This window comes from Myripristis murdjan, chromosome 2 (assembly GCF_902150065.1).
Source record: "Myripristis murdjan chromosome 2, fMyrMur1.1, whole genome shotgun sequence".
Classification (NCBI taxonomy): domain Eukaryota; kingdom Metazoa; phylum Chordata; class Actinopteri; order Holocentriformes; family Holocentridae; genus Myripristis; species Myripristis murdjan.
Window position 1 is genome coordinate 8169587 of NC_043981.1, and position 25546 is coordinate 8195132.

At 40.4% G+C, this 25546-nt stretch overlaps 2 protein-coding genes across 6 annotated transcripts; one reads left to right on the plus strand and one right to left on the minus strand.

The window, feature by feature from the left end:
• Positions 1-4853: 4853 nt before the first annotated feature.
• On the minus strand, positions 4854-10445 carry LOC115373150 (uncharacterized). 2 transcript variants are annotated; one of them, XM_030071424.1, is made up of 6 exons: positions 9962-10445; positions 7628-7945; positions 7382-7423; positions 6992-7120; positions 6791-6825; positions 4854-6680 (listed from the first exon to the last, which is right to left on the minus strand). In XM_030071424.1, the coding sequence occupies exons 1-6, from the start codon at positions 10065-10067 to the stop codon at positions 6315-6317; spliced, it is 996 nt and encodes a 331-aa protein (XP_029927284.1). In that variant the 5' UTR covers positions 10068-10445; the 3' UTR covers positions 4854-6314. The 2 variants fall into 2 exon arrangements, with proteins under 2 accessions (XP_029927284.1, XP_029927292.1); XM_030071432.1 differs by lacking the exon at positions 7382-7423.
• A 6166-nt stretch (positions 10446-16611) lies between these two features.
• LOC115372877 (splicing factor U2AF 35 kDa subunit) lies at positions 16612-24212 on the plus strand. Of its 4 annotated transcripts, XM_030071053.1 has the most exons (10): positions 16667-16716; positions 17009-17162; positions 18085-18172; positions 19178-19244; positions 20364-20430; positions 21473-21522; positions 22152-22250; positions 22525-22658; positions 23712-23804; positions 23902-24212. In XM_030071053.1, exons 6-10 carry the CDS (start codon positions 21493-21495, stop codon positions 24020-24022), a joined length of 477 nt encoding a protein of 158 aa, XP_029926913.1. In that variant the 5' UTR covers positions 16667-16716; positions 17009-17162; positions 18085-18172; positions 19178-19244; positions 20364-20430; positions 21473-21492; the 3' UTR covers positions 24023-24212. The 4 variants fall into 4 exon arrangements, with proteins under 4 accessions (XP_029926905.1, XP_029926900.1, XP_029926913.1 ...); XM_030071045.1 differs by lacking the exons at positions 17009-17162; positions 20364-20430 and having other exon boundaries at positions 16612-16716; XM_030071040.1 differs by lacking the exons at positions 17009-17162; positions 19178-19244 and having other exon boundaries at positions 16612-16716.
• Positions 24213-25546: the final 1334 nt, after the last annotated feature.

Consider the following 25546-nt stretch of genomic DNA (forward strand, 5'->3'; position numbering starts at 1 on the left):
ACATTTTGTGATGCAAGGGTTAGATGTCCAAAATAGATTAAAACAAACACACACCCAGTTTCACAATATGCTGTTTCAGGTACTGCGTGTGTGAGTCAAGAAAGAGTCATGGAGAAAATTAGAGTTTCAGGTCAAAATAATGTACACACCTTTGGAGAAACACTTGAGTTTTTGTGCCAATGGTTCTTGGCACAAAAACTCAAAACGTGTTAGGGCTAAAAGATGTGACTGCCTTAAAAAAAAAAAATCCCCAAAAAAGAAACCTTTTTGAAATGTAACCTGCGCCTTAAAACCTTGATTCTGTCTGTGAACTGGACTTTCAAAGTGTTTCCTGAGCAAATCAGATGGGAAAAAATGCAGACATGTAGACTGAAGGCCATGTCAAATTTGTATGAGCACACACACACACACACACACACACACACACAATTGAAATAAGGTTTTCATTTTTATTTTATACCACTTTTTCATTTGTAGGTAATAGTAAAGTAGCCTAAGTCCTTGTTTGACAATAATTGACATCATACAGAAACTATACTTCAAACTTAATTATCTTAATTATTATTAATTTCTTTTTTGGTCCCTTCAAAATGGATTTACACTGTTAAAATGAAGTCTACAGTCTGAGTTGGGCCCTTTTTGATGTTCTCCTAATCCTTTTGACGGCAATAAACACATTTTTTGGCCCAAAGTTTCAAGAAAACTCACAAAGCCAGGAAAGGGAAACCGATTTGCTTGTTCCTGGAGGCGATGAATGGCATTAAATAAACTATGATTTTGATTGTTACCATTGACACCCATGCAGTTGGATTAATAATGAAAACAGAGGCTTATCTAGAGGAAACTGACTGCTAACACTGCATGGATTTGGAAAAAAAAACCTCAAGTGGGGTTTGTTTTTGGTCCCTCAATGGCCTTTAAAATTTATTGAGCCGCACTGCGAGGAAACAATGATGTTAGTGATTGTGTAGTTTATTTTTTAGATGGGAAAGGCGTTTTCAAGGCGCTGTGGAAAAGGACTGTATGAAAATAAACCTATTCTTGACTTAACCATGGGCATTAAAAAGCTCACTTCATTCCACTAGATGGCAGTCTCGCTCAAATTTAAACTGAAGTGCTTTGAAACGACTGTGTCAAACAACAAGCATGTGCCACTGAGCATACACGACTCCATACTTTTTAAAGGTGTCTCCTCCCCTACTTCTACAACCTTCTGCTTACTTAAATTAATCTAAGTAAAGAGGAGACTGCAGCCCTGTGAAGCAGAAAACCGAAAGCATTCATTTACATGCACACATTCATCCAGTTTTATACTCACTTCTTGTCTTCTCCCAGGTGGCAGGTCAAGCTCAGTCAAGTGTTTACGCTCAGTGCTTGGTGGGTGCACACGTGACAGCCGGAGTGTGACTGAATTTGTGAATCTGTGAATGTGTGTGTGTGTGTGTGTGTGAGAGAGAGAGAGGGAGTGTCTGTACCAGCGTATGCAGACAATGCTGCACTTTACCTAAGCCTTTGGCACTTTGAAACCACAGTGCTTGCACATCCCACGTGCCCCCTGCGCCTTTATTCTCCCCCCGTCAACTAATTCAGCAAATCGTCTCACACCATTAAATTTACACTGAAAATTTACCTGATAGTGCACTACACTGATTCACGAGCTAGAGCTGGCAACTGCTTTCTTCCATAGCTTCAACTTTGAGCTAGAAACTCAAAGAGAAGCCAGTTATGTTTTAAATCTTGGCATTATTACATACAATCTTCCTAGCAAAAACATTTGCCATTTAAACTCTAATTTCCCTTAAATTTTCACCTGAGATAGCTTCAAAATTGTGTTTATGCAACAACTGCTCATGTATATACTGTATCTGCCGGTTGCAACGCCTCATTGAAGCTGAATTACACTGATAATGGGTGAAATATTCAACACCAACATGCCACTGTTTTATGGCTGCAGCATCACATCAAATAGAAAATATCTACATGTCTTGCACATCATTTTATACTCATTCCCTTGTAATCTAGCAGAACATGTTTGGTATCTTTGGAAAGTTTGAGATCTCCACTAGAATTTAAAATAAAGTTCTGTGGGTTTCAACAAAGCTGGGTCATGCAGCATGAATTTGAAACTATAAACCCAGTGATGGGACTGGCAGGATTTTACACTTCTGTGTGGTTTCTGCTGTGTTGCCAAAAGATCACAGGTTTGAAATGTGTTTCCACAGGCAGCCGTATGTGTCCTGTGCTGCTGAAGTGTCCCTGAGCAAGACAACAAAGAAATGCTCACTAAAATGCAAATTCTAAATTTTCATTTCAACTCCAGTGTCACTGTCTATATGCATGATAAAGCAGCTGGTTCCCTGTGTTAAATCTTTTGCTAAGTAAAGGTAAAGGTTTCTTCCACTCAACGTCTGTCCATTTGCACTGCGGTTTCGTCTGAGTGACACATGGAAAACAAAAAAGGCGTGAATTTTCCAGAGGCTAATCATGTTTTGTTGTTGCTAAGCAGCAGCTCTTATTGACATCCCCGTGTCTCTTAAAAGCATGACAAATTGTCTTGGATCTAAGCCTAATGATGTGATCAGTTTAACATGTTTTTTTTTTTGTCAATGCGTATGAAATCATTTTTGAAGAATGCACTCTTCCTCTGTCAGTGGTTCCTATTGCAGAAGTAAAAGCCTTCCATTATTAAGAGGCTGTGAGAACCACTGATGCAAGATCTCACAAGAGAAGAAGATGTGGAGCTGTTCGCTTCAGTGCTCATTTATATTTTTGCCTGCTCTTGGTCCAAAGCGAAAGGTCTCATTTCCTGGATTTGGGGAGGATGTCGAATGTGAGAGAGCTGACCTTTGAGAGGAACTAAAATAGAGCAATCACAAGGTATCCCCACCCGTCTGAGTAAAAGTGAGTTTCTTGTTACAAAAGTGTCAACACGTGCAGGTTGTAAGTTACTAAGACTGAAACATGGCATGTATTAGGTTGAGATTAATGCTGATCCACTGACACACTGGGCTTTAGAAAATAAACAGTGATGGAAGCAGCCCATTCAGGTGCAGCACACACTTTTCAATTGCTGTAGGTGAATGCCCTCGGGACCATGAACGTGTGATGCTGGCATCTGCAGGACATGGAGTGGGAGGCAGGTTGTCATGCATGAAGCTCCACTGGAAATTCCGCTGCGTTTTTGTTTGGTTTTTTTGCATAAAGCAAATCCGGAAACTAAAACTAAACAAAGGCTTTCTGTTAACGTATGGAAGATTAGCGATGACCTCATGAATGGGCTTTTTTTTGGCATAAAACAGAACTGAAACGTGAAAATAAAAGTTTCAGAGTAACAGCATCCACCTTGCTTGACTCTTCCTAAACATTCTTTCTTTACAAATGAGCATTACAAGAATCACAAAATTATCTTAAAATAAGTTAAAAGTGTTGTTCTCCAGCCACACCTGCAGCTCTCCGCAGTGATCAGTCGTATCCTCACAGATATTTAAACAGATAGTTGATGGACATTGAAAACAGTAAAACAAAAATAAAAAAAAAAAAACTGTTCACTATTTTACTATTATTTCACTAATAGGACTTGATCAAATCAGACAACAAATTGGGTTGTCACATAAAACCTCATAAATGAAATACCTCATACTGTATCTTTACAACTTTTATCTAAAAAATAAGAATTTTCTTGTAATATCTGGTCTTCTTATGACTATTTATTTTCTGTTTTGATACTGCGTTTTGTGAAGAAACACTAAAACATTTATGCATTTATTGGCTGCGGACTTTAATGATCTCTTCATCTCAGCTCAAACAATGCTCAGGTGTAGACGGGCTAACCAAATTTAATTTCCAGTCCATCTCACTATATTATAACAATAAAGTCAGAATAAGAAGAAGACAAAATACAATAGTAACACTCAAATCAGTACTCACAGTATGGAAATGAATGTGAGACCATAAACATAATGTTACTGAATGGGTTTACACTGTCGGCATAGACCTTAGAAAAGCTGTTTTTCTTAAGCCTGAATGGTTGCTTTAGTTATTGTTTGTGCAAAGAAATTCCCCATTTGACCTCCGAGGCAGCTCCAACTGCAGTTGCTGGGAGATTTGTGACGCAAATGTTCTCAGTGAGTTCTCAGTGAGTTTCAGGGGAAACACTATGGCTAATTAACACACCAAATGGTTCCTTAACTGTGCTAAGAACAAGAAAGTGGACGTGGAGTCTGCTGAGTTGGAGTGCTGAGGCTTTTGTTTTGTTTACCTTTTGCTTTATAACAACTGCTTTATTTTCACGTAGACTGTAAGTTCGTGCAACTTGTGGTTAGTCCTGTTTCCTGTTCACGGTAACCTGAAGTATCTGTTCCCAAATGCACATACTGCATATAAGTGAAGTAGAATCAAGTTCGCCCAGTATGAACTGAGCATATTAACATGTAACATACGCACAACTGTGCAAGGATGCACAAAATACATGCGCACACATTCACTCCAAAACAGAATTTTACAGGTATACAGTGTTACAGGATGTGTGACATGAGGTTTTTTAACCTGCACAAGACAGGAAACTCCTTGCAACCTGACATTCACACACACTCACATACACAGACACACACACGCACACACACACACACACCACCCCACACCACTACAGGGGTTTTTCAAGTGACAAATATCACATTTATGGCATTCAGAAACTGATTTACAGGAAAAAGTACAGAAAGATTGAAATGATAGCATCACAGTCATTCATATTTCAAATGATTTTTATGCACAGTAATCACAGAGGTAATGACAAATTAACAATAATGTTTGATTGCACAAAAAAATCATGTCATAGTTACATTCTAAAACTCATCCTTATGGCAAAACAATCATTAATTCTCAAAGATTATTAAATTAAAGGAAAAGTATAATGAAGACTGGCTTTGGGAGACTAACTTCACTCTAATCTGCCAGGCTAATAATGAGGAACTAATGATAAACTGTAAAGATTACAATAAATTATGCTGTTCTGAAAATGGTGATGATGGTGATAAACTAACATCGCACAATCTAAGTCAACGGAGTAAATTCAAGTCATGTGCGTGCAATGGCACAAAGTCACAGTTTTAAAGTGAGTACGTGTTGTTACTGACCAATCAACAACCAATAAAACATTCAAATCTGTGTCAGAAACTGGGATGGAGTCATCCCTATGTTCCCAGGATTTTTATGGCACATAATGGGAGAATGAGGTTCTATGGACCCAGGGTCCCATATTGGACGGTTCTACTTATGTATTCTCTCAGGGTCCTATGTTCCTAAGGTCCTGTGGTCCCAGGCTCCAATATTCCTCAGCTCTACTCATGTACTTCCCCATGGTCCTATGTTGACTGCATCCATGTTCCCGTGGTCCTCTGTTGCCAGGGTCCTCTGTTCCCAGTGTGTTCTCCAAGGGTCCCATGTTCCCACGGTCATATGTTCCTAGGGTCCTATGTTCTCAGGCTCCTTGTTCCCAAAGTCCTATGTTTCCATGGTCCCATGTTCCTGTGGTCCTATGTTCCCTGGGTCCTATGTTCCCTGGGTCCTATGTTCCCTGGGTCCTATGTTCCCAGGGTCCTATGTTCCCAGGGTCCTATGTTCTCATGGTCCTATGTTCTCATGGTCCCATGTTCCCAGGGTCCTATGCTCCCTGGGTCCTATATTCCACAGTTCTATATATGTGCTCTCCCAGGATTCCATGTTCCCAGGGTCCTTTTTCCCAGCTCTGTGTTTGGAGAATTAGGGTTAGGATTTATATGTGTTAACAGAATACTGAACAGGGGAACACAGGATCCTGGAAACATAGATACACTCCCAAAGGAATCCATATTAGCTGTGTGCAGTTAAAATTAATCAAATTGTAAGAGTTGTCATTGTATGAGTTAGGATCAGACAGCGCCAGTAGCACCAGAACAACCATGCAGAAGTGAAAGCTGCTCTAGGCGTCTCCACACATCGGCAGCTCCAAAACACAGCGAGGAATACCTGACAGTTCAGTCTGAAAATTCAGGAATCTGTGAAATTCTCATTTTAAAAATCTGATTCCTTGCATTTTGCATCATATTGGGTAGCTTGGAGTGGAGAAACATCTGCCAGTTGGTGTGTAGTCAAGTCCCTGTGGAATATATTGACTGAAAAATATCAAAACTGAGGGCCATGTTGAATGGTTAACCTTGAATTTAGTTCTGTTTAATTGGACTTCCAGGTGGGCTTCCAAACTGATGAAATTGTATATGGGTCAATTCTGTTGATCCCAGGTGGGCTATTTTTTCTTTAAAATCTTCCCCGTTGCAGCTTTAAGGCACACGGATAGCTGCATACTCTGAATACTCTTCTCTGGGTCTCCGAGGCGGGGGGTGAGCCGCTGGCTGGTGATTGAGAGCGGCATACACGACCGGATTCTCCTCTTCTTCCTCAGCTTTCTTCTTTTTTTCTCTTTTCCGTTTGCTCATGCTATAGACGTGCTCGGTGTGTCCTGAGGCCGCCGGCTGATTGGCTCCCAGGGATGGTGCGCTTGTCTGGGCAGGTCGCTGACATGGTGCGTTATCATAGATCCTTTCAGCACCTCTGCTGGGCAAAGCGTGCTGGGAAATGGGGCTTCCTCTAGTGGGAGGCGGGATGCTGGCGGGCGTTGAGTGCTCAAACATGGGAATTGCCATGTACTGCAAACAAAGATACATCTTTTAGTTTTAAAAAAACAGAAACAGAAACTGGATGAAATGTCTGGGGGGGGGGGGGGGGGGGGGGGTTTATTTGCTTTGTTGTGTTTTACCTGGTTTTCGTTTTCTTTCTCTTTCTTGGATTTCCCTGCATGATGGACACATTGAAGCAAGCAAAGCAAGCAAAATTTTACTCTTCTCAGAAACATTATTATCAATATGTACTGTGTGATACATGTATTCTCATTACACTGTGGCATAAAGTAATTCCCAATGTAGGAGTTTGAGTTATATCAAAAATCCAAACTTCTCACCTCTACAGCCGCGCATTACCACAACAGATACGATTATCACAATGATGACAAACGCCACAATCCCAGCAGCAGGGTACACATACGGCCACAGTTCAGCCATGAAGTCAGCGTCAGGACTTGGCGTGCTGTCTGCAAAAGGAAGAGAACGGGGCATTCAGTGTTTTTCTTCTGCTGTGTACTGCTTATGTAATCAAGGGCATTATATTTGTTACAATTAATGCATTTTTACTGTCTCTATCATATGTCTCATACATGATGTCTTTTATTTTTTTCTCTTATGAGTTCAGCTGAGTGGCCAGGCCGTTATTGTAGAGGAGAATGGTTAAATAATTAAAAATCACACCGTGGAACACCAATATTACTGTGAAAAAGTGTGTGAACTTTCCGTACTTGTTTCATTCTTCCATGTAACTGTGGTGGGCTCAACATTATCTGAAAGACGTGAGAATCACGTTAAGATAGAGAAACACAGAGGGTAATTTAATATGATAAACTTTGTAAATGAAACCAGGATGAAGTGCTGCTTTATCCGTTTATCATTCTCAAGCGGTTTGAAAATGTCTGTTATGGAATTTCCTGGGCTGGTAAAGAACAGTGTAGGTGTTTGTCCTGTTGTGTGGAAAGGGTCATACTCACCAATGACAGAGACATTGATATAATGACTCACATCTGCTCCAAGTTTACACTGATAAAGGCCTGAGTCGTTTCTGTGTATCCTCTGAAAAATCAGATATGATATCCCTTCTGGATTTCCCTCTTTTGTTAGAGTTTTAGTGGTACTGGTGGAAGAGATGGAGATGGGAATGTCTTCCTCCAGTTTAAGCCAGGAGATCTCTGGTGGTGTACCATTGCAGAAGACAAATGGGCAGGAGAGTTGAAGCTCTTTTCCAAGTGAAACATTACGAACTGTGCCCCGTCGTACTTTCAGTGCTTCTTGACAGCTCAAATCTTGACCTGCATGGGGAAAAATTACAACAAACAGAAGATAAATGACTGGTCAGTTTATCCTCACATGATAATATAGCTAGTGAGTGTGATACCAGCCAATGCTGACAGAAAATTAAGTTTTATTTCGACCCAGTTTAAGACGTTTTTAAATCTCAATCATGACACAAAAGGAAGATTTCTTGTACAAAACCACCACATGGTGCCAAACCTGCTACCAAGAGCAACTATTTGCATATGGAGCCCAGTTCCTTCTTAATGGCACTGTACATGTGGCACGAAAAGGAAAAAAAAAGCACCATGAAGCGCTGAGGTACACGACTGAAAGTCAAGTCACATTTTCCACCATCTTCAGTAAAAGTGATAATGACGAACAAAAAGATAACACTAAATAGAAAAATTGAGAGAAAAAAATCCCTAATTTGTTGGCATTTCATTTTGTGATGAGTAGGAAAACTATTTGCATGAGGGCCAGAGGTAAAAGGAACTGAGATTCAACCCCACCTACAGCACACTGGCTCTATAGAAACACTCAGGGTCAGGGTTGTAAACACCTGTTTGAAACAGGATTTTCTTTTGTTCAAATGGCTAAGGAACTTTGATTTGGAATAATCCTTATAATGATTTTTTTTTTTTAATCTATATGGCCAACTGTACGACACCATGTCATCATTAAATGTTACCCACTTTACCCTCAGACTGCGCCACAAAAAAAAAAAAGGATCCACAGTGCATACTATCAAACCTGAGCTAAAAATACTAAATACATGAATCACACTACTGTTGATGGCCAGCTTACATTTATAAAATACAAGTTGTAGCGTTTTATGCTGGCATGTGTATATTACTGGCATCATTTTGGAAATATTTTTTAAAGTGGATTCGATTTTAAGGTTCTGTGACAAACATCATTTGACAAACACATGCCAAATGGAGATGGATGTGTAGTGTCAGCATTAATTCTGGCTTGCCTAGACTTTGTAATTGTGTCTTATCAGTGCGAGGTAATCAACACTTGAAGAAAAGTAAAGGAAAATAATAGGATCAGACAAGCCACTCGCAAGGATACTGAGTAATAGCAAAAGCCTAGAAAAAAATTATGCCTCACTTTTATAAACTGTATCTCTAATTGTTTCCATCAAGTTCCCACACAGTCTGCCACATACCCTCTACTGTAGGAAAAAAAAAAAAAAAAAACACAACAGAAATTTGCATTTTTAGCATCCAAAACAGACATCCCACAGCTTACAGCCTGTTTGTGGGTTTAGCAGCCATTCATGATAAATCTTTCCTTGTACTGGAAGCCAGTAGAGGCTGTGTGTTCCTCTGCTGTATGCTGCGACACACAGGTCACACCCAAGGTGAATTGTTTTTCCTGCTTGACACACTTTAAGCTTCGGCTCAGCTTTCAAATTACACTCCGGGCTCCTTCATATTCAGTCTAACTTTATGATTGTATGAGCCACTGCTTGTGTATGGGACTGCACACTGCTTTGTAATGCAGTCACAGTTACACTCACACACTTTAGTTAGTGTAAAACCAGTGTGAACGGGCACACATCACCTTTTCCGACATCAGGCCTATATAACCCCTGCAGCACAGTATTAAGACAATAATGATTCCAAGCATTATCTGTCTAAAAACCTATAGCAACTTAAATTAACTGAAATTAAAGGTGCAGTGTGCAAAATTTGCCAATTGTCAATTGAAGGGAGGACCTTCAGTAATCTACTAGTGGGTAAGGCCAGCGATCGAAACTATGCATTTATTCATGGCTTATTTGATAGGGAGAAATACAGTGTACATAGACAAGCTGAAAAGAGCTGTCTGTCATCAAATTACATGCTTATTTCACAGTTTTTAATTTTTATTGTTTGAATCTAAGAGGTCTTCACTTCAGCTGACCCTCGACAACTCAATCCAGACCAACTAAATGATGCATTATTAACACAAGAAAGGAAGTGATACTGCATGTGCAAGTGAATTCCTATGCTTTGGATAATAAGTGATAAACAGCGTCTTACTGTCAGCGCCCAGGACGAGAAGGAGCACTGCTAGGACGGTAACCTGCAGGACGGTCCGACAGGGGCCAGGCCTCATCGTGGAAGTGCTCGGAAAGCCACCCCTCATCGTCCTTCAGCAGGCGTCAGCAGGACTGGACGTACTGTGGCCAGAGGTAGCCAAGTCAACCACCAAACGCTCCTCAGAGTGCATCTTTCTGTCGATTGCACAGTAAAGAGAAGTGTCGTCGTCGCCTGGGATGATGCTTCTGAACGACACGCACTTCCTCTTTCTGTCTGTGCCTCTGTGTCTCTTGCTCGCTCTCGTCCAACCTCTGCCTCCCTCTCCTTGAAGAATGCAGTGAATGTGATGTGTAGGTTGGTGGGTGCAGCAGAAATGAGGAAGGTGAGAGGAGATTCTGGGAAACCAAAAAATTTCACTGCTGTGCCTTCCGCAGGTGTTTTGGGCCTAATTTTGTGAAACCTCTGAGGTGAGGGGGTTCCCTGTGACGAACCCCAATGCCACCTACTCTTCTCCTTTAACCCCCTGGGCAATTATCAGGTGCTAAGCCACAGCAAATGCAAGATCTGATCTATAAATAGCTCACAGTTCTTTATCTCAATTTCTTAATCACTGTCGCACACGACTGTCTTCTGTCAAACCCGCGTCTAATTTTATGCAACGTGCAGCCAAGTTTGTACTTTGTCCTCGTCACTTCTTGGCAGTGTTTGTGGTTCATCGTCTTCGCTTGACTTCCTTTCTCCTCAGCCCCCCTATCATCTTAACCACCTCCACCTCCCTGCAAGCGTGAGTGGCTTTGTGCACGGTGGAGGACAAAGTTTGAGCACGCCAAAGAGGAGGTGGTTGTCGCCGTGACCTCTTGCAGCCGGCAATCCGTGGGTCGCACTATAACCCATTCATGAGCGAACTCCATGAATTAAACAGAGAGAGGATGCTGTCACGAGGGGCTTTATCTGCCTGCAGGACGTGTGACTCCACTGGTGATGCTGTGGTTACTGTTAGCTGATGTGGGTGGGCGGGTTATCTTTCAACTTGTTGGGTGTTTTCAAATTTTGCATGACCAGGACCCCTAAAATGGGTTACTGCTGTGGTTACTGTTAGCTGATGTGGGTGGGCGGGTTATCTTTCAGCCTGTTGGGTGTTTTCGAATTTTGCATGACCAGGACCCCTAAAATAGACACACAGCAGACCACAGGCCCTCAATTGAGAAGATTTTGCATCGAAGAAATCACCTCTGAGAAGTTTTTGTGGCTGGGTGGGGAGATCACAAAGGTCAAATTAGAAGTACAATAATAAAAAACAGTCATCTTTATGTAACACAATTTTGACCTCAATACCACAAAAAATTACAATAATACAAAGATACCATGGCAAAAAAAAAATTGTGTAATGTGTTCACATGAGTGATAATTCATCTTAAGATGTGTAAGCAAAAAAACAAAACAAAAACAAAACAATAAACAATAAAAATTATGCTAGACTAATAATTACAACATGTAAAAAAATAAATCCATTAAAATAAAACAGAATAGCATAAGACACAAGGATGAAAATAGAAATTAAAAGATCCATGTAGGGTTGAATGATACGGAACCCCTAAAGGGACATGGGGAAAATTTTTTTTTAAGATATGTTTCTCGTGCGCACGAGAAACTTTCTCGTGCGCACGAGAAAACACATGGAGAATTTTTTTTTTTTTAGACATGTTTCTCGTGCGCACGAGAAACTTTCTCGTGCGCACGAGAAAACACATGGGGATTTTTTTTTTCTCGTGCGCACGAGAAAACACATGGAGAATTTTTTTTTTTTTTGACATGTTTCTCGTGCGCACGAGAAACTTTCTCGTGCGCACGAGAAAACACATGGAGAATTTTTTTTTTTTTTAGACATGTTTCTCGTGCGCACGAGAAACTTTCTCGTGCGCACGAGAAAGCATTGGATGCGCGCGCATGCCTATATGACACGTCCTTCCGCTCCACGGCGTCAGCCACCACATAAACCTCCGGTTTGCGGCTACCGCAACAGCAGCAGCTGCCTTTTTCACCCGCTCCCTCCTTGATCTCCCTAAAATTACTGTGACAGACGTTAACCGAATCATTCAGGCTAATTCCGCCACAGCCAGCAAGGGAAAGGACAAAGGATTTACACTCTACGTGTGAAATTACTTCCATAACTATGAAGGTAAGTTAAGTGTTTTACGTTAGCCTCAGACTAGACTAGCGTACATGTTAGCGAGTGGCTAACAACGTTAACCTTCAGCGGCATCAGCTGCACCAATGATGTTACTGTTGTAGTTTGTCCGGTGTCTTTTTGATATAACGTATTTAACCCATATCTACATGTTGATCACAGTTTCAAACAAGGCGTGTGTGGCCGGCCCCGCCCTGTGGAACCACGTAGCAGCTCTCTTGTACCAGACTGCCCACTACTCCCAGAAGAAGCTCACCTCTGTCCCACCAGTGCACAGCTGCACAGAGTCAGAACAGAGGTGGCACAAGCCAAGAACCATGGTAACTTGTTAAACTTGACTAGACAGTCGTATTTGTGTGTAGGTGTGTATAGTGTGTTTAAATAATTATCTTATCTCACTGCAAGGTATTAACCCAGATCCGGTTAAGGCATAAAGTTTGTATTGTTACTTACTGTATCACCTAAATGCTGTCAAACTTGAATCACAATGTCTCTTTGGTTTTATGAGGATTTAAAAGCAGACACATTTCCCAGTCTGATTGCAACTAGCTGTAATGACCTACAGTATATTTACATGGTGATGAAAACCTCAGTGTCTGACCTTTCTGACCTCAATGCTCAAATTTCTGACCTTTGCGTTGTTTTGCCCTTTTTTCACAGGAGTAACCATTGCATCCTTCATATGGTTAAGTGCAAAGCTAGTCAACTCTATCCTTACCACAGAGAAGATGAGAAAGTTCAAATATCAGCGAACATCTGGTACAACTGCTGAACACTGTTGTGTGTCTTTATGCCAGACTACTACATGCTGGAAGTGTACCATATTAATTTGTCTAGCTTTGTACTAGAACATAGAAGTCTGTGGATGGACAACAACCATAATTTGTGTGCGTTTGGAGAATAGTTTCAATGCAATCACATGACATCACTGTTTCTTTCATTGTCATCTGTATGTTCACCTACTAAGGATATTTCATTGTTAACTTTGAATTAACTACTATTTGTTGAAATACTTGTTTCTTTTTCAACTGATGTGTATGTTTTACTTAATGTAACTTCAACTTTACTGCTTTTTGTGTTAACATTTTGGTACTTTGACATAAACACTTTGGTATCAAGGCCTGTCATATTTTCTCATTACTTCATTTTAAAATATGCACATATCTGTATATTTGATAGACAACTAATCAACACCAGCCATTTGTAATTCAATCAGTATGTTTTTAATTCAAATCATAGTTGGAGGTTTATGACATTTCATTCAGTCAACATAGTGGAAAACTACAATCAATGAAATCTCGCACAGCCACAGGTAGTCAGGTGCTGGAAGGCAGCAGGAACGTGCGACACACTAAGACAAACAGATCCTCCGCACACTGACACAGACAGTCCAGTGAAATAAAGTGATTAAGTAAAAGTTTGCGTCAGTGTGCGGAGGATCTGTTTGCCTTATAGTGGAAAACTAATTAGACAAATATATGCTGAGAAAGACATAAAAAAAAGAAAAAGTCAACCCTCTCCTTCATGATATTTGTGATATCATTGTCACAGGTAATCCTCTGGATAAACATGTCCTCTTGTGTGTAAACAATTGGGACAGAGGTGAGCTTCTTCTGGGAGTAGTGGGCAGTCTGGTATAAGAGAGCTGCTCCGTGGTTCCACAGGGCGGGGCCGGCCACACACCAACACTGGCAGCTGTCAGCTCTACAGGACGTGAATCCCTCAGTACACTCTGTTACAATACACACATGTTAAGACAAAAGAAAATACTGCATTTGCAACACATTACAGCTACAGTGAGCATAAAGAGTAGATGTGTAAGCAAATAAACAGGAGCATTCACCTGATAAGACCCCTATAATTCTCTAGCCTCCTGTTCTATAAATACCATAAACTGTTAAGAATAAATAAATAAAGACTAGTTGAATCCATTGTAAGCCGAACCGACGTTTATCACAATGGTATGTCTCACAAAAACTTGATGTGAGTAGGTTGTTTTCTCGGGAATTTGAAGTGAACCTGCATGAGGACTCTCCCTTACACTCAGGCTGTGAGGAGGCTGACTCTTCCTCACTGACCTGTAGCACTGACATCTACCTGTTAGCCTGTCGGAGCCTTGTTTGAAACTGTGATCAACATGTAGATATGGGTTAAATACGTTATATCAAAAAGACACCGGACAAACTACAACAGTAACATCATTGGTGCAGCTGATGCCGCTGAAGGTTAACGTTGTTAGCCACTCGCTAACATGTATGCTAGTCTAGTCTGAGGATAACGTAAAACACTTAACTTACCTTCATAGTTCTGGACGTAATTTGACACGTAGAGTGTAAATCCTTTGTCCTTTCTCTTGCTGGCTGTGGCGGAATTAGCCTGAATGATTCGGTTAACATCTGTCACAGTAATTTTAGGGAGATCAAGGAGGGAGCGGGTGAAAAAGGCAGCTGCTGCTGTTGCGGTAGCCGCAAACCGGAGGTTTATGTGGTGGCTGACGCCGTGGAGCGGAAGGACGTGTCATATAGGCATGCGCGCGCATCCAATGCTTTCTCGTGCGCACGAGAAACATGTCTAAAAAAAAAAAAAAAAATCCCCTTGTGTTTTCTCGTGCGCACGAGAAACGTGTAAAAAAAAAAAAAATTCCCCATGTATTTTCTCGTGCGCACGAGAAAGTTTCTCGTGCGCACGAGATAGTTTCTCGTGCGCACGAGAAACAAACCTAAAAAAAAAAAAAAATTCCCCATGTGTTTTCTCGTGCGCACGAGAAACTATCTCGTGCGCACGAGAAACAAACCTAAAAAAAAAAATTCTCCATGTCCCTTTAGGGGCTCCGTAGAATGAAGATCAACTGGCCTGTTTGTAGATTCTTGGCAACGTTTCACTTCTCATCCAAGAAGCTTCTTCAGTTCTGTGTTATGTTGAAATATTATGTCAAAATAAAAGCCTGATTAAAACAATAGGTCTTTCGTTTCCTTTTAAAAATGCCAAGTAAGTTTGTCGTTCTGATATCCAGGGGCTGAGTGTGTGTGCCCCACAGTTTAGGAGCATAAAACCTTCACACCTCAGTGATCTGGCTGGAGCATGAAAAAAAAAGATTTAAAGGTCATTTAAAGCTTTCCAAACAAGCAAAAGAACTTCAAAATCAATTGTAAAAGGTACAGGTAGCCAGTGTGGTGTGGTGATGTGAGCCTTTTTTTTTTTTTTTTTTTTTTTTTTTTTAGTCAAGATGCTGGTGGCTGCACTCTAGACTAGCTGTAGATGTCTTATATATTTTTCAGGTAACCCTGTAAAGAGGGAATTACAATAGTGATACAGGAATGAATGAGGATTTCTGCATGTTTCTGAATTTAAAAAAAAAGATATGAATAAAGTGATATTTCTAATATGAAAGAAGGATGCTTGTTGTTAAAATGAGAGTTTAAATTTAAATCAGACTCTCAAAATCATTCCCAGACTTGTGATGTGTGTTTGAATTTGTTTGCTAAGCCCTCCAGGCATGGAATGCAGTTTCTGTCTTGGTGCTTTGGGTCCTCTTAAAAGAAGAAGTCTGTCTGATATTCCAGTCCACGTGATGAAATGGGATTTCAGCTTTCCAAGTCGTGAATTAGCTCTGATTTCAGTCTGAATTTCTCCTCTGACCCCTCGTCTCCCTCTCAGGGCCCCTGGTGGTCCCTGTGCCACTGCTTCAGGCAGCCAGGACAGCAGAGGAGCAGCCTGGAGGTGTTGCTCCTGTTCAGATGTACAAGAAAAGGAGCTGCAGCGACACCTGGAGGCCAAGTTTCGCTGCTGAGAATTAATTCCTAATGAATATCAAATGCTAGGCCTACATTATGTTCCTGACACTATGACAGAACAACAACGCACATGTGTGGAGTCCAGAAACAGCGCAGCTGCTACTTCTGCTTGGTTTGATTTAGGCCTACAGAATCATTTCACACAAAACAAAACAAAAACGAATGAACAAAGAATGATGTATTACTCATGCTTAGCAATCGCAATTTTTCAGCAGATGAAACTTATATCATTAATGTAATTTTCATTTTAGAAAAATTATATCCATAAAACGATTTGGCCTAAATAATGGTCCTCCTCTTGCATTTTAAAGATTCCGATTTTAAAACATATTTGACCACTATGTAAACTTTAAATCTCTGAAAACACAAGTTGGCAAAAGCTATTACATTTCTAAGACATATTTACTCCAATTAGTTAGCAGAACCTGAGGAGTTTTCTTTCTTTCTTTCTGTCTTTCTTTCTTTCTTTCTTTCTTTCTTTCTTCTACATTTCAGTTCATTATAATTTATTTATTTATTTATTTATTTATTTTAACTTAAGGATATTTGCAGCATTTTCTGATGAATGTATGGAACATGTAGACTTCATCTACTTGACTTGAAATTAATCAAATAAATCGATTAAAAAAAAAAAAGTTGTCGATGTCGTCACCGCCACCGTGCGCTCTTCCTCGCGCTGTCCGTCGCTTTATGTATGACGTGCCCGCTCGGCGTCGCTAACGAGCCGAAATGGCGGAATACCTGGCATCCATTTTCGGTACAGAGAAAGACAAGTAAGTTTAAATTAGTGTTTTATTTGGGTGTGCATGCAAGCAGAGCTTTGGGTGGGAAGTGTGCAGGTGATAGTCTGGTTTTACGAGCCGCCGCGGCTCCTGCGAGGCTGCATTTGTGGGCGTAGCTCCCCTCATGTCCTGGTCAAGCTAGCGGGAGACAGCTAACTAGGTTGAATGAAACCCAGGAAGGTGTGTTAGTCTGCTGCTAAACAAACTATTAGACGCCGCGTTTAGCGCTCCCTTTAGTTTGTTTGCATGCACTTGAATTAGACTGGACACATTTCTATCACAGGTCTCTTCCTCAGCTCCCCAGTCCCGAGTTTGTTGGTTAGCGTGTTAGCGGAGCAGCTTGTGTTGTTTGCAGTGGCCGGTGGAGTGCAGCAGAAGGTCCCCGGGACATTTGCAGCCCCTTTTTGACTGAATGAGAGCTCTCAGCACCTAGGACAGTGTGGCAGCCCTCCTGTTATCTTTATGGCTCTAAACACATAATTAGCATCATTTTTGCTTCATACTGATTGACTTTTCCTAATTTAATTGGGAGAAGTTGAAGTGGGTAAACATAAACACGTTGTGTTTGAGTGGGGTCTGAACCCTTTTAGCTGTATAAAACATATAAGAAATAACAACACCTTACACATATTTATTTTAGTTGTTTTGGATGACACCGAGGAACTATGTCATGATATTTATAATCTTCAGACACTTACCTCTGCTTTAAGGCCCTCACTTAACATAACCACACCTGTAGTATCATAACCACAACTGCAATATCACCAGTAGTATCATAACCACAACTGTAGTATCATAACCACCCCGGTAGTATCATAACTGCAACTCTAATATCACTAGTAGTATCATGACCACACCTGCAGTAACACCTGTAGTATTGTAGTAACACCTGTTGTATCATGACTACACCTGTAGTAACACCTGTAGTATTGTAGTAACACCTGTAGTATCGTTGTAACACCTGTAGTAACACCTGTAGTATTGTAGTAACACCTGTAGTATCGTTGTAACACCTGTAGTAACACCTATAGTAAAATAATCACAGCTACAGTGTTATGAGAACCACTGATAGTGAATTTTGCATTTTGGAGGGAAAAACATGATTCCTTATACATCAAGAACTGATGTATTGGGGGGGCTAAAGGGCTATTAAGGGCTACGTTGTCAACAAGACACATAAAGACAGTATCTGTACAGTGTCTGACAAAAACTTGGGTAACTTGGGTATTAATTTTAAAATAATTTGCTGGGGGTTTTAGTTGCTGTGGTCAAATTGACCTTAAATGATTAAAAAGTGTTTAATTTGAAGGTAACGGGGTTGGTTTTGATCCTGACATTGATGCCATGCATCTCTTCCAGGGTTAATTGCTCGTTCTATTTCAAAATCGGAGCGTGTAGACATGGGGACCGCTGCTCCAGATTGCACAACAAACCCACCTTCAGCCAGGTAAGGCTTCCAGCGATGCTGTTCTCTTTAAAATGAGATTATATCTTTTTGGAAAACACATGTCAGCATGCTTACAGTTATTCAATTGTTTGTGAAAGGTTTTGATTGATGAACTACTAACCAATTGAATTATGTTGTTGATCTAACTAGTGTACTCCAGAACACTATATCAAGTTGTTCTGTTTTACAAAGATATCATCATAATCTCAGCTTTTTAAAAACTTTAAAGAATCACAGAGTTTAATTTGACGTAAGAGTCAGTAAACTGAATTTTCCTCACAGTTATCAGTGGAGTTCATTTGGTTTTACTAATTAAGCTTTATGAAATGTCGTTTTCAATACTGACATGACAGAAAGTTTCATTTTCAAGTCTCAAATGAATCACTTGAGTTTATAAACAGTAGCAAAAGTAATTTGTCAATAGACACAGCATGTCAGTCATTTTCCGATTTTCATCGTCATTTCCTAATGCTAGCAGTTGCATTTCACATCACATGTTTTGCAATTATGAACTCTTATTTTTGTGTTTTTGTTCTTTTTCAGTGAAGTCTCACTTTTTAGCAGCCCTGCGAAGATGAACCTGGGCTGGTTCACTGCACGGTCTAGTTGTTGAAAGACTAAATGTTTTTATGAAAAAGAATTGCCTTAGGCCTGTATGTACAGATGGTTAAAATGTGGCACTGCCTACCATCCACCAACTTCACGCCACTGCAGACTTCCTGGAAACCATTTTACAGGCCAATATAACCCAACTTTGGTTTTAGGAGAATGTCAGGGTGCGAGGCTGAGCTTAACCCTTCAGTGGACCACAAGCAACCAGACACACACACTCTCTCTTTTTGTTCCTTTTGTTTGCTAACAGCTTCTATAAATCGTACACTATTTCAAGATCTAAGGAAGCTGCACTGGTTGGACATAGCGGGCATCCAAATTGACATAATCAGAAGTAGACTTTCATCAGACAATCTTCTCTGACCTTGTATCTTTTTATTTTTCCCTCTGCAGACCATCTTGATTCAAAACATCTACCGTAATCCCCAAAACAGTGCACAGACGGCCGACGCCTCTCGCTGTAAGTCTTAAAGATTTGTTAGCCTCTGAGGTGCAGAAGTCCCTCTTTTTCTCCCTCCCCTGTTCTTTAAAAATAGCTCACATAACAGCAGGCTGGGTGTGAGGGACTGCCTCGGCCCTGTTAGTGGGAGAGCCAGCCTTGTTTCAGCATATGACCACATTATATACAAAGTCCAATATGCACGCTCAGTTATAGCTAGTTGTAGTTTTCTGCTTCAGGATTTTGTTTCTTTGGCCTCATGCACCTCTTTGGTCACTTAACAGAAATGCACAAACTCTTGACCGGTAATCCTACATCTCGTTTTCTTTTCTCTACATTTGAATAGATGAGCAGAAGTTTAGCCGAGCCCTCACATTACTTGTACTTAGAGCAGTGTGTCGTAGGCGTGCACAGTAATGATGCTGAGCCCAGTCTAGCAGAGCTGACGCACAGCCTCTCACACAGGTAGGTGTGTGCGTGTGTGTGCGCATGTGTGTCTATATGTGTGTGTGTGTGTGTCTGTGTCTGTGTGTGTGTGTGTGTGTGTGTGTGTGATGGGTTATGGAGGCTTTGGTCTGACTTGCAGACTGTGGCGCTGTTCTGCTCTGTTGTGCTGACATTTGACTTCTTTTTCTAAACAAGGATTTTAGAATTTGCCATGCTTTTCCCCCTTTGGGCCCTGTTTATTTAAAGTATGCACCATTTGGATTTAGAAGGATTTTGATGAACAATACAGGCTTTAGTCTGGGATTTTGTTTGACAACTGAGATTTAATAAATGTTCCAGTTTTAATGAAACATAATATACACATATGCACACTTTAAGGTCATTTATTGGTGAATCAGTGTCCCCAAAGAGAAAAGAATGGCTGTTTCTGAGATCCTTGTGATTGCAGCTTCATCTGATGCCCTGGCAGAATTCACCTGAAAGAAGTTCCCTTCTCTTTCAGCTATTTGTACACCTCTTGATTTTATTATTTTTTTTCAAGCACCCCACACACAATTAGCTGGCACTCAGGAGCTGCAATACCTAAGGACCACAATTCAAAGCTGATTTCAAATATCTAATCACAATTTTTTCCCTCCCCATCTCCATATTTTGCTTGATTTGTGTCACAAAAGTGTACGTTTTGTATTTCAGACCATTGCCCTCTTGAACATTTACCGTAACCCTCAAAACTCTGCCCAGTCTGCTGATGGTTTACACTGTAAGTTCTCCCTTCATATGCAGGACCCTGCAGCACTGACTGCACTTAATTTTCTGTATCACACCTCCCCACACTGAAACTGGCTAAGGCCCTCTTTGGCCCAGGGTAGCAACATGCAAACTAGGCTCCTCTGACTCTTTCCTTTTTTTCCTGTATAAAACATTTAAGTCCCTCAAGACACCATTTGGTTTTATTTGGCCTAAATTGTAACTGACCACATGCTGTTTTGCATGTTTTGTCAGCCTAACTCAAAGTACTTCAGGAAATGTGGTGCAATCTTGTGCACAGCTTTGGCATAGACCCTCATTCCCTTTTTTACTGATGTGAAACAGATGTGATAGACCTAAAAGCCTTAATTTATTTTTTCATATTGTATTATTTTGCTTTACCAGTTACTGTTTCACATTAAGTGTACAGTTTTTACTTTCAATTCTGCAAGGCCAGATTTGGATTAGGGCTACACCCAAGTTAAAAAATCCTTAGTCATCCAGTAGTCACTACACTCATGAGCCAGCTGAAAAGTCCCTTTCATAGTCAATTTGGATAAAATTGTCATCTTTTTACACAGTTTCCCTTCTGCAATTACTCACCCTGTTTTGAATTTTGAACTAGGTGATAGATTTTATTAAAAGACACGAACATGTATTTGTAAACATTCTTAAATTAAGGAAAGAAGAAGTCTTAGTTGAATAAATCCTTTCCAACCAAACAGTTAAAGGGGACAGGTCTAGCTTTTTATATTGCATTTGTGAAAGTCAAATTGCCAATTTATTTATTAAAAGAAGGCTGGGGAAGAGGGATGGTGGTCACTGTAGCACCCAGTAACATACACATCCATGATTGGAAACATGATGCCCATTTATTTTATGCATGCTTAGTAAATTTGATAAGTTTTAAGTTTAGCAGTCACAGCAAAGCACCATGCTCTGCTGCTAGTCATGATATTTGAAAGATTAAGATGTAACACATCTGTTTTGAAAACTTTCCTTTTCCAGCACTGCCCTTCTCACTGTCTCGACTCTGTTTCATTGAAACCATGCAGGTGCTGTCAGTGATGTGGAGATGCAGGAGCATTACGACGAGTTCTTTGAGGTGCGTTTGCTGCTTGTGCTTCAGTCAGGAGGTTCTCAGTTTGCTTTGTAATGTTGTGTTACCGTGCAGACTAGCAGGAACCATATGACGTTAACAATATCGACCCAGATTTTAATGATGCAAGAGTCATGTATTGGTTAAAGAGCAAATAATTACACAGCAGGAACATGAAACATGCAGTCAGCTATTACTCCTTTCACATAGAGATCAGAGACTAAATGAGTGTTTTAACAAAATTAGTTTATTTTTTACTGTCAGGTTGTCCTTTGGTGTTAAGAAGATAAGATTTTGTTTTTAATAATAATCCCAGCAAAATACACGTCCAAACCCTTTGAAATGGTTAGACTAGAAATGAATACTCTGAATCAAGAGACAAACTTAAGATATGTGGCTCATGTGGAAACATAAAGTCTAATCCATTATGCAATGAAAATCTCATTTGACACGGACAAGGTTTTTACAGGTGCACTGAGATAAAATGTCAAAGTGAAACATTTTAAAAGAATTCATGAAAATCCCAAAGACAAGAGTCTACACATCATGCAGCATCACTCTGCATCACTCAGCACTTGATAGTTTCTGTCTGATGCACAAATTAATTTTTGTTTTCCACTCTTCTTTGTACACAGGAAGTATTCACAGAGATGGAGGAGAAGTATGGGGAGGTGGAGGAGATGAACGTATGTGATAACTTGGGAGACCACCTTGTTGGCAACGTCTATGTCAAGGTCTGTGAATCTGAGTGTAGTCAGGAGGAGTGGCACATGGAGTGATTTCAAAGATAGATGATGGAAATGCTTGACAATTGAAGAGAGTCACACGAATGCTTGTGAACTGATAAAATGTATTTCGTGAGCTGACTGAAAACCAGCATAATACATGATTTCAAAAATCACCATCAACATCTTGGTCAGTTTTTCAATTCCCTTTTAGTTTCGTATTTTGGATTTGTATGATGGAAATTTACCAATAGTTTTTAAAAAATTTGTTTCCTGCGAGTAGTTTCGTCGCGAGGAGGACGCAGAAAAAGCAGTCATGGACCTGAACAACCGCTGGTTTAACGGCCAACCCATCCACGCAGAGCTGTCGCCCGTCACTGACTTCAGGGAAGCCTGCTGTCGCCAGTATGAAATGGGGTGAGTGTCTCAGAGACCTGGTCAGGTGTGTATCAACTCATAATGTAGGAACTACTGGATAATGCAGTAACATGTAAAATTTCAAACCTTAAAGGGACGTGTTACATTTTAACACATTATTCCATCATCCTGCAGATATTACATTAATGATTTGAAAATGTATTCAACTCTACAAATGTAAATTCCTGAATAACGTATATATTAAGAAAAAGACACATTATTAGTTGGCAATTACTAGGCTACATCATAAGAGAGGGCACAGTATAGTTGATAGTGTAGCATAGTAGCATAGTTGATGATTAGATGATTTAACACTTTATATGTCTGCTTATCTTTAATATGATGTCAGGTTAAACTTTGGCAACCATCAGTTCTGTTTGATTTTTCCCAGCAAAGCCCAGTTTGAATTTCTCACAGACCAAATAATGTGACTCAACTCAAGTTTTTACCTGATCAGCCTTTGTTATTATTATTGCATCATCAATAAAAAAAAAAAAAAAATGTTGCACCACTTGTGATGTAATGACTACCAGTTACCAGTTTTCATATTAGGGACTTAATTACATTAACAGGTTTTATTGTATTTTAAACCCATTTAAAGGGACATGATACATTTTACACAGTATTCCATTATGCAGCCTATATAACATTATCAGCTGGGATAATGTAATATCTGTGGAATTTGTTTAAATGCACAATTATAGCATCCACTGTAATATTATGCGAAATGGAATCAGCTAAGTGCGTGAAGCTGCCAGCTACAGAGGCAATGTGTAAACACAGACACACACACACACAGGTAAACGTGATCTTCTCCAGCATGACTCACTGTGACTTTTTGTCAGTCTGCATGTTGTTTGCTTTGTCAGTTGTTGGATAAACTTAGTCGTGATACAGATAAAGTTGAGGTAGTCCTCAGCTGGGAGGACAGGGTGCCGGCAGGCCGCGCAGCATGTGCAGGTGGCTGCAAGTGAACTTTTTCTCATGACACAAACAAAAGTTCAGCCAGCAGCCCACCCTAACCCGAACCCTTCATGTGCTATTTGCCGGCAGGGAGTGCACTCGAGGCGGCTTCTGCAACTTCATGCACCTCAAACCTATATCCCGGGAACTGCGTAGGGAACTGTACGGCCGCCGCAGGAAAAGGTTTGTATTTTGCGATCTCCCTGTACCCAGTGGTCCTCTGAGATTTATCATTTTGCAGCATTTGCAGTATTTTTTATATTTCATCTTGTCCCTCCAGGCACCGCTCTCGCTCACGTTCCCGGGATCGGCGCTCCCGTTCCAGGGATCGTGGACGTGGAGGTGGACGGGACCGCGAGCGGCGAAGGTCAAGGGACCGGGAACGTTCTGGGAGATTCTAAACCAAGCCAAGATTGATCCAGTGTCCCACCAATACCCCTCCCTCCTCTCCTGCCCCTACCAGTGATGGGTTTTTCTTTTCTTTTTCTTTTTTTTTGGTGAAATATTCAAAGTGTTTAATTTGTTTTCTTTTATTCTCATTTTTTAAGACAAGCTTGTGTCGCTTTCGCAATAAAACACATTTGTAACTCTGTACTTGGTCCACTTGCATATATTAACATTCAATACAGAGAATCCCTGGGAGTTAGCTGAAAAAATAAAGTAAATCTGTACCCTCAGTTTATAAATCTGTGTGCACAGTTTACGAACTGTGCTCTCGGATTCATAATCCATGCACAGATTTGTAAACTGTACCTTCGGATTACGAATCTGTGCACACAGATTTGCCCGTGCAATCCGAGGGCACGGATTATGAATCACGGGACAATTTGTAAACTGTACACAGATTTATAAGTTGTGGGTACAGATTAATTTTTTTATTTGTCTCAGCTCACCCCAGTGGGGCTCTGTAGTACAACTTAAGAGTGATGTGTATAAGGAGTCTGTACAGTAGCAGTAAACTATGCATGCACAGTGAAAAATTAAGAATTTCTACGGTCTGAAAAGTTTGGTTACTTCAGGGAAACAGAAAAGTGGTAACATTTTGTACTGTCCCTGTATACACTGAACAACACATTTTAAACAGTTTTAGACTCCAGCTCATATCGTTATGGTTGCTGTTATTCTGATTAATAATCCTGTGATCTGTGATAAGCCGTAGGAGCACGATAACTATCTGCGTGTGTCATAGTAAACACTACAGTCTTCAAATAAGGAAATCAATGGAATAGTTCATCCTAAAATGAAAAATGAAAATTTGTCCATTAACCTCTCTGTTTGTTTGTTGAACAGGGAACAATTTAATCTAGATTTTTTTTCATCTCAGTCTTGTTCCATATTAGAAAGCCTCTGGAGCCCAACAACCATAGTGTTTCACTGTTGGTTTAATCCAGTATCTACCCCCTATATTTTATTTAATATAGCATGAAATGCAAATATAGGAATAACAAGGTAAATGGACCAATTTTTCAATTTGGGTGGACTTCTCCTTTAAGACTGCAGTATAATTTGCCTACCAAGCTGCCTTTTTCATTTTTTTTTTTTTTTTTCATTTGGATGACAAGACTTTTTTCAGTCAGTTTTTGAAATGTGTTTCAGTAGCCCAGAATCAGTGTGTAATCCATAAATCGGAATGAAAACTTGAAAATCACCAAAATGCAGTTAACAGCCAGAGGCTGTTGATGATTAAGTCATTTGGCTCATTTTCAAAAAGCAGTGTACTTTTCCACAGCATGAAACAGTTGCTGTTATTGGTCATCCGGGTCCGCGGACAGCCTTGCCTGCGGTGTTAATGTAATGTGAAGCTGAACATGTGGAGTCTCATAATGTTTACATAGTTTTCCCCAAAGCCCATGTTGAGCAATGTGCTGCGCTCTGATTGGTGCAGCGCGGCTAATGGACGCCCTCAGCGCAGCAAATCAGAGCTC

What these genes read in the sequence shown, in the direction of transcription:
- LOC115373150 (XM_030071424.1), bottom strand. Translation starts at nt 10,067, where the DNA reads ATGAGGGGTGGCTTTCCGAGCACTTCCACGATGAGGCCTGGCCCCTGT. An exon ending in TCTCGTCCTGGGCGCTGACA is followed by an intron (nt 7,946 to 9,961) that starts GTAAGACGCTGT and finishes TTCCCCATGCAG; the next exon opens with GTCAAGATTTGAGCTGTCAA. An exon ending in TACATGGAAGAATGAAACAA is followed by an intron (nt 7,121 to 7,381) that starts GTACGGAAAGTT and finishes TTCCTTTTGCAG; the next exon opens with ACAGCACGCCAAGTCCTGAC.
- LOC115372877 (XM_030071045.1), top strand. Translation starts at nt 16,673, where the DNA reads ATGGCGGAATACCTGGCATCCATTTTCGGTACAGAGAAAGACAA. An exon ending in ACAAACCCACCTTCAGCCAG is followed by an intron (nt 18,173 to 19,177) that starts GTAAGGCTTCCA and finishes TTCCCTCTGCAG; the next exon opens with ACCATCTTGATTCAAAACAT. An exon ending in TTGGCAACGTCTATGTCAAG is followed by an intron (nt 22,251 to 22,524) that starts GTCTGTGAATCT and finishes TCCTGCGAGTAG; the next exon opens with TTTCGTCGCGAGGAGGACGC.